This window comes from Octopus sinensis, linkage group LG8, assembly GCF_006345805.1.
Source record: "Octopus sinensis linkage group LG8, ASM634580v1, whole genome shotgun sequence".
Lineage (NCBI taxonomy): Eukaryota > Metazoa > Mollusca > Cephalopoda > Octopoda > Octopodidae > Octopus > Octopus sinensis.
The window spans coordinates 86,516,523-86,525,829 of record NC_043004.1 but is presented as its reverse complement, the minus strand read 5'-3'; the positions used below and the strand labels follow the sequence as shown (position 1 = coordinate 86,525,829).

Genomic DNA, 9,307 nt, shown 5'->3' with positions numbered 1-9,307 from the left:
TTCTATCAGTCTCTTTTGCCGAACCGCTTAGTTACGGGGACGTAGACACACCACCATCGGTTGTCAAGCGATATTGGGTGACAAACAAAAACACACAAACATACATATATATAAATATACGACGGGTTTCTTTTCAGTTTCCATCTACCAAATCTACTCACAAGGCATTGGTCGGCCCGAGGCTTTAGTAGATGACATTTGCCCAAGGTGCCACACAGTGGGAGCACCAAATCTCATTTCACATTATAACACATTGAGAAAGATTAGATCTATAATAATAAATGCCAAACGACTGTGTGTCAGTGTGTCACACTTTGACCCCCTCTCACTATTCAATGACACTTCAACTATTTGTGCCTCCTGCTGGGGTGAGAGTAATAGTAGACATAGAAACGGGGAGGGCGGCAGTAGATTGACAGTTGTGATGGTAATGGGGTGATAGTAATAGTATGAGCTGTAGTTGTGATAGAGGCAGAGGCGATGGTGATGATGGTGGTGGAGGGGAAGGCAGCAAAGTCAAAGGCATTAATGGTGGCGGCGTCAGAAGTCTGAATGGTGTGCATATGACAATTGTGGTGGTACTGGTGATGGTTGAAAACAATCAACAGAAAGAGAGAGAGACGGAGAGAAAGAAAGCAGTCAGACAGAAAGAAAAAAAAATTGTACTGACCCACAGAATGGGAAGATAAAAAATGTTATCATGCAGCTTTGCAATAAGTTGACAAATTATATCCTTGTTTCGATGAAAATTGTTCATTGCTTGAAAAATACTGGTCAAGTTTAATATGTACTCAAAGCACGAAGTGTCATCGTTGGGCCCAAGGCCCAATGAAGAGCCCTCCACAGGAGCTAGATTAAAAGCCGCTTGACAGGGGAGTTTTTAAGCTAGTATATTCCTATATACCAGTAAAGAGATAGTATGGTCTGGATTATATAAAGGCTGACTTGGGATTAACCACCTGTGGCTCCCAGGGCCTCCTGCAGCCCTTGATGGTCTTTCCTCTATAAATATTATTTTTTAAGTTGGTAGGGTGTGATTTGGTTGCTGTTTCTAGCATATTGGACACCCAAATAAATCAGAGGTGAGGAAGCCCTTACATACGTTCAAATTAGAAGTTGCTCAAACCAGTTCATTTCATTCACATACTAACAAATTTCTGAAATTTAAGATGCATCATTTTTTTTTCAGGACAGATGTCTATCATCATCATCGTTTAACGTCTGCTTTCCATGTTAGCATGGGTTGGACGGTTTGACTGAGGGCTGGTGAACCAGATGGCTACATCAGGCTCCAGTCTTGATCTGGCAGAATTTCTACAGCTGGATGCCCTTCCTAACGCCAACCACTCCGAGAGTGATGTAACCTCACAAATGTTTATATACTTGTACTTCTCAATCTTGATACTAAAGAGGTTTTCTATTTGTTGTAGTAGTTCCCTTGTTGTTGAAGATGTAACTGCATGACTATCCATGCAATCATTCTTTATAGATCCTCATTACATGCATAGACTTACCTGTTGGTTTTTCATGCAGATGGTGACTCTGAATTTAAAAATTTATTCTGAGCGAACTTATCCCATATCAATAAGTGCATAATCTTGTGAATATACACTGATGAAAGATACACTACTTCAAAAAGTATGGCAAAAGCTATGCTTAACTGATGAGGTTAGAACTAAACCAAAACCTATTTGGTGTTGTCTCTCATATTCAATAGAAAATGACAAAGAAAACCATTTTACTTCACACTCCTTAACACAATAAGCTGAAAATTAGGTTGACTAGTTCTTGTTTGGCTTTCACTGAAGTCATTGGCATTGTATAGTGTTTGTTTTTAGCCACTTTTCTATGCTTGAATGAATAAGATGAAATGTGTTGAGAGATTTTCTACAGCTGGATGCCCTTCCTGTCGCCAAGTCTCACCCATTTCCAAGAAAGCCCCCCCCCCCACCATGGCTGGACATGTTTTTCATGGAAGCTTGGAAATGAAGGAAACAGCTTGTATGACAGTGGTTATTGTTTACAACAATCATGTGATGTCAAAACAAGGATCCACCAACTCAGCATGCACATACACACTCCTTTCAGTTTCTCCAACCAAATCCACTCAAGGTTTTGGTCAGCCTGGGACTATAGTAGACGGCAATGGGGCAAGGTGTAGGAGCCTGTGCTTATTTTCACTGCCACCAGAGAGAAATTGCTAACTGATCTGCAGTCTAACAATTTTAACCTGAAATTTTACTAAGAAGGGCTAAGTCTTTTCACTCCACAAGAGGAATAAAATAAACATGGATGGTAACAGAATCAGCACAACACTACCACCAATTCATTTTTGTGAATATAGAAATGTATTTTTTTTTTTTTTATTATCAAAGATTAGTGGTCTGAATGGTTATATTAGTTAAACCTAATCCACTAACATTTCAGCAAGTAGACCTGATCTAGTTTTATTATGACTATATAAGCGAAGCATAGCCTTCACCAATTAAACAAGATATAAGAGCTGTTAACCCTTTAACATTTAAGCTGGTCAGAGCTGGCCTCTCACACCTACCCTACAATGTAATTTTAAAAATAAACAATCACATCATGGTGGACCCCCATAGCCACTCCATGTTTAAAACCTAGTTTTATAGAAACTTCTTCACTAGTGTAGGTTTGCAATAGCATTCTCTGAGAGAACACGTTTCAGTGGCTGGAACCATGCTGAACTATGTTAGACATTAGAGAAAGAAACCTAGCTGTTTCATGCTATAAATACATCTAAGGCAAAATTTATTCACGGACCCTTAAAATACTACCAAAGTGCCCACAACTTACTACTTTGCTTGCATGGACCCCAGAAAATCTTATATGGATCCTGGTTGAGAAGCACTGATTTAAAACTGAATTAAAAAGCATTATGTTTGACAGAGTAATCTAAATGCTAAAAGGTTAAGGGACTATTGCTTTAAGAAAATCTATACTGCTGTAAAAAAGTATTTAAGAATATGTATTTGCAAAATTAATTAAAACAACTTTGCATTAAAAAGTGGGGGAGGGAAAAAAAAAGCAAAATTATTAAAAAACAATAGGAAAAAATTTTAAAACAATGTTTGTCTTTAAGGCATCAAAGAATATATTATATAATATACCTGGAAAATATAAGTGGATCAAAAAGATACAAATTTTAGTGATTGTAATTCGCTTTGTGTTGTTTTTTTAAACATCTTGACTCAAAGTTGATGGTAAGATTATATGAGTCTTGTGATAGAAGTCTGAAGGACTAAGTGAGAATGTGTCTGTGGGTGTATATATATATATATATCAATATATATATATACACATATTTATATCCAAAGTAAATAAAAATTATATATGGAACTGTCTTGCTACCAAAAAAATAATTTCTTTTTATCATACTTTTTTTTTTATTATTATTCTACATTAAAATATATTTTTAAAATATCTAAATTTAACTTTTATTTGAAAAAAAAAAAATCAATATTGAAAATATATTTTCTTCTTGGTTCTCAATTTAAGAAATATATTTTGTATTCAGCATTTGAAGAGAAATATACCAACCATAACCCTAAGCAGATATTTAAAAAAATAAATACATTATGAATATATCTTATATCATATTAAATTCTAGAACACGGAAATGGCTCTCTGTATTACCATATCGGTTACGTAACAACTGGTCCGTGGGTTGGTTGGGATCAATTTGTAAAACATTGTGATTGTGGTTGCTGTTGTTGTAGATAAGGTTGCACGGGTAATCAGCAGTAGTTGGTTCGTACTGACGAGAATGAAAATGAAGCGGATAACGATGATAGAGGTTTGATTGATAGTCCTGGAACGATTCTGATGTTCTGTCGTGATTATCATTACCAACTTGGCAATCCGGTGTGGTGCTGTTGAAGGAATAAGGGGGTGGCAGAGGTAAATATGGCGGCTGAGCCAGATGCGATCGACTAGTGGGAGTCAGTGAAGACGGTGGGGTTGGTGTCTGGCGGCAAGATGAAGTCGAAGCATTGGAAGGAGGTGCAGGGCTGTCGGCACGAGTCGCTGGAAGGCCACTAGAAGCTGATGCCGGAGATGATGGTGCTGGTGAAGATGGGCTTTGATCAGAGGAGTAAGATGCCAGACGTCTTCGTGTGATTCGGTAATCTCGTGGTTCTTTGCCTTCACTTGATATAAGAGCTGGTAGAATACGACGCCTAGCATTGATATACCAGTTATTGACCTGCTGGATTGTCAGACCAGTGTCTTTGGCCATCTTTCGCTTTGTTTCTTCACAAGGGTAGGCACGAAATCTGTTCTGATACAGCCATTTCATAAGATAATCAACAGCCTCCTTCGGTAGATTTCCACGAGTTCGCTTTCGTTTTGAGCAGTTATCTACAAAGAGAAAAAAAAGGGGGGGAGAAAGGATTAATAATACATCTGTATTAAAAAAAAAAGAAACAATCAGTGAATTTACATTTAGGTTTGGTAGAATAAACAAGAAGGATCTTTTCTGTTTGGCTGCTCCTGTGGAAATCACTTGTTTGAAAAATTGAAGAAATTGAAAAGTTGAAGCCAAACAGACATGATCCAACATGATAGATAGAATTCACAATAGGAATACATTAAGCTTAATTATTTTTAAGCAACAGAGGTTGCAAACTGACTCCAGCACTGATATATATATCTTTTACTCTTTTACTTGTTTCAGTCATTTGACTGCGGCCATGCTGGAGCACCACCTTTAGTGGAATCAAATCAGCCCCAGGACTTATTCTTTGTAAGTCTAGTACTTATTCTATTGGTCTGTTTTGCTGAACCACTAAGTTACAGAGACCTAAACACACCAGCAACGGTTGTCAAGTGATGTTGGGGGACAAACACAGGCACACAAACATATACATATATACGACGGGCTTCCTTCAGTTTTCTGTCTATCAAATCCACTCACAAGGTTTTGGTCAGCCCGAGGCTATAGTAGAAGACACTTGCCCCATGTGCCACGCAGTGGGACTGAACCCGGAACCATTTGGTTGGTAAGCAAGCAACTTACTACACAGCCACTCCGGAATAAGTATTCCAGATAATCAGGACATTTACTAGTGCAATGTAAACAGTACCATTTATAATATTATGCTCGAGAAGATTCAGCGTGACACAGAGTGCGACAAGGCTGGCCTTTTGAAATACAAGTGCTACAGAAACAGGAAGAAAGAGTTAGGGAAAGTTGTGGTGGAAGAATACAGCAGGGTTTCCCACCACACCCTGCTAGAGCCATGTGGAGCTTTAGCTGTTTTCACTCAATAAACACTCACAACATCCGGTCTGGGAATCGAAACCATAATCCTATGACTGCGAATCCACTGGGCCATTGTGCCTATATATATATATATATATATATATATATATATAATATATATATATATATATTATGCACACACACACATATTCAGTGAGAGGAGAGAGGGGCAGTTGGAGGAGAAAAAGTAAGCATGTGAGAGAGATGGTCACAAAGTTTTATATAGTTACTTAACAATGCAGATGAAAAACAAGATACTTAAAATAAGCAAATAAATTAAGAAAAGGGTCTAAACTGGGTAGAGTAGTCCCCACAAGAAAAAAATTAATAGTTAGAAATAGCAGCTAAAACTCATCAAAATCACATTCTCCCTTCAAAAGGATACTTTGTGGAACACACAAACACCAAACTTTGGAGTTGCATTTGTCTACTAAATGACCGAAGTGGAAGAGCTATTCAATGACTTAAAAGGCTGTTAAATTCCCTTTAGAGATAAACTTAAATTGAATTTAACAGCATTGTTTCAACCTTGCAGTACAAGTAATTTGCCATGAAGTATGTGTGGAAATCTGCAGTAGAAGCACACATTGTCCCATCTTTAAGGTAATTCAGTTAATAAAACCAGTTTACATATTTCTTTTGCATTCTCTTTTTTATAATTGTCTCTTTACTTGTAATTACACCTTTTCTGTTTTAAAAGCCATAAAAAATTCTTTTTGAGTGGTTTTTGTGGAGCTGGAACAGATTAATTATATTTTAGTTAATTTTAATAGGGAAAATTGATTTGTAAAACGTAAGTTGAACTCGGTCATGGCACAAATTAAACTTATACTGTGAGGTATCACTGTGTGTGTGTGTGTATGTATATATTTATATATATATATTATCAAAATAAAAACATGATGCAAAGGATTTAACGGTACATATACTCTATCACCTACACCACTAAATGTCATATACAGGTGCTTACAATTATCAAGTATTCACCCTGAAGTTTTTGTATATATATATATAAGCCAAGTCAGCCCACAGCATTCCTTGACTGTGAGATGCATGAATTTGGTAGAGAGAGAGAGAGAGAGAGTTTGGGGGATAGTCTAAATAAGAATGATAAATTATCAATAAGAAAATTCAACTAAACAGGTCAACACATGAAGACAATCGCTTCCAATTGATCCAATCGTTTTGAATCGGATCAAAGAATCTAAAGAACGACACAACTCAGTACAATAAACACGAAGATTTGTAACTATGTAAGAAAGTGTAGCGTTACTACACTAGTATGTCCCTATCCTCAAAATCATTTTGTTTTCTCATGAAGTTTTCTGCAAATACATTTCAGATGGTGTAAATCAGGTTCTCAAATGTGGTCTGTTTTATTGTGAAAATTTATCTGCAATAAGCTGGTTACACTTCTACAATACACAAAATATTTTAGTGTTTTTTAAAAGACAATTCAGTACTTTTTGGTTATCTCACCCCCATTAAAAAGTTGAGCTATCTCCAAGTTTTATGAGAAATAGCAGTACTTTTGGTTATCTCACTCATCTTAAAAAATGGTGTAACCCCCAATAAAACAAAAAAAAAAGAACAAAAGTGAAAAGATGAAACATCTTACTAAATCTGATAATATTTTTATAACAAATCATTCCATGTCTTTTGAGGAGACCAAACGTCAACAATGTGTTGAAGTACTGAATCAAAAGGAGTCAACTCTTAATCCAATCTGTCGCCACATAAGCTCAATATTTCAATGGGGAGATAACCCATTTTTTTAATGGGGGTGAGATAAACAAAAAGTATCGACAATTCTTAATATTTAATTATAAGATTTTTTCAAACATCGAATTGCTATGAGGGTCAATCCGAGGAAAATAGGAATCGAAGGGGTCCATAGGTAAAAAAACTGTTGAGAAACACTGATGTAAATTAACGATTATATCAGAGTTTTGGACAATTCACATGTGTCATTTTGATGATACATTGACCAATCGTAGAATAAAAAAAACAAAAAAACCCTCCCCTTGTTTTTAACATTGTAATCTACACAATCTGAAATGTATCAGTAGAAAAATTCCATCAAAAAATTATCAATTTTTGCGAAAACAAAGACGCAGGTGGCGAAGTAGGTATCTGTAGCTTATACCGAAAGTATAATCTATTAGAGTATTGTTTAGCCCCAGGTAAGCACTGATCAAGCAAACACGTATGATAAAAAATGTCCGAACCCTACTCATCGTCTTTTCTATAAGACATTGATCCATACATAATCTGAATAATTTTTTTCTATTTTATTAAGCTGGTAAGGTGTAATCTGAAGAATCTTTAGCTGTTATTTTCAGCAGGTTGAGTGACCACATAGAGAAGTATTTGTCATTCGGCTGTCAAAGACTAGTTCAAACCGAGCACCTAAGTGACTAAAAGCATTCCAGCTGCGACCATCCCATCTTTATAAAGCGTTACATTTAAACCGTTAACAGGAATTTAAAATTAAATTTCACTCTGCTCCCAGTACAGAGTGCCCGGTCACAGCAATAAATACTCCGTCAATATTCTTAAATTTTGTTTTTAACACAAGGCCTGTAATTTGCGGGATGATGGGGCAAGTCGATTACATGTTGGCATTTTATTTGAGAGAAAGTTGGCCAAGACAGGATTTGACCTCAGAACGTGAAGTAATAATAATGATGATAAAAAAAAAAAAAAGGCCAGAACAAATACCACAAAGTATTTTTCCGACGCTCTAACGGTTCAGCCAATTCGCCGCCCTAAATTTGTTTTAAAATAATTTCAATTTAGCATTTATGTAATGTCTACCCTCTTTATTATACAGTAACGTGATTTGAGAAAGATTTGACTATCATTTCTAGCAGACTAAAACGACAACGAAAGGATTCCCCTCCTTGGTTATGGTTTATTTGACATGTAAATGTTTTACTTAAACAGACGTGGTTTATATCATAAAAAACAAAAACAATACTTTAGAGATCAACGGCAAAAGAAACCGTATTAAATGTTATTATATATAAAAGTACACAAATTTACTAAATACACTAACAGGCACTAACCATATACATCTTTCTAAAAAGGATGGGCTATGAATTGTGGTTGCGTGGTCGTAGAGAAAGATGTGAGTTAATTTCCGCTCGTGTCATATGCTTTGATAGAAATAGTACCTGCATGACCTGACAACGCAAACACATCGACCACAACAGCAGCATCACAAACACCATAACCCCAAGGAACGTCATACATAATAACAATATGTTATACTGTCGTATGTCCAAATTTGGCCAAATGCGGTTTTTCCAATATTTATTTTTGCTTGTAATAGCCGGTTCTTTTGGCCAAACTATCGTATCTCCAGCTGCTTCAGATGCCAAGATATAAAAAATTGTCGAAGTGTAGTACAACGGTTTTGCTATGGAATGGTCAAACTATTTTTTCGTTTTCTGAAAAAGCAACGTTTTGGACTTACGACACTTTTGCATTATAGCAACGATATAAACACACACACACACACATTGTGTTGTTGCTTTCATGTGAAGTTATATACAAAAACTATTTAACATTAAACTAGATTATTCAATAGTTTTTCGTTTTGTTTTTAGCATAATACATATTTACTAATCTTTACAAGTTTCGACTGACCAGCTACCATCGATGTGTGCCATGATGGCTGGTAAACCTAAAACTTCGTAGTTACAAACTTTCCCTTGGAAATAAATAAATAAATAAAAGCTATATATTTTCTGATTATCCGATTGCACTCAACAAGGTATGGGTCGACCCGAGGTTATAGAAACTAACACACAAACACACTACACAGAGGAAGAAAAATGAAGTTACGAAAGCCTCACTCAACCACCCCAAAAGCTATCAAAAACAAGATTAAAGTTCTCATTGGAACTATTTTCATCCCCATCCTAGTCTCCACTTATTTATGAGAAGACAAGGTGGAGTTTGCATCCCTAAAAATTTAAAACCAAGCTAGCAATTTGCCTGCCCTCGCATCTTTTC

At 36.1% G+C, this 9,307-nt stretch overlaps 1 protein-coding gene across 7 annotated transcripts in view; it reads right to left on the bottom strand.

Moving 5' to 3' along the window:
- Positions 1-3,480: 3,480 nt before the first annotated feature.
- LOC115215102 (homeobox protein TGIF2) overlaps positions 3,481-9,307 on the bottom strand; it is an 82,381-nt gene continuing 76,554 nt past the window's right edge. For 5 of the 7 annotated variants that reach the window (XM_029784267.2, XM_036505533.1, XM_029784270.2 and 2 more), the window contains exon 3: positions 3,482-4,383. In XM_029784267.2, the coding sequence (XP_029640127.1) occupies positions 3,614-4,383 (770 nt within the window). In that variant the 3' untranslated portion in view covers positions 3,482-3,613. Of the gene's footprint in view, positions 4,384-9,307 lie in introns of all 7 variants that reach the window. The other 2 variants (XM_029784273.2, XM_029784269.2) reach the window with 2 other exon arrangements.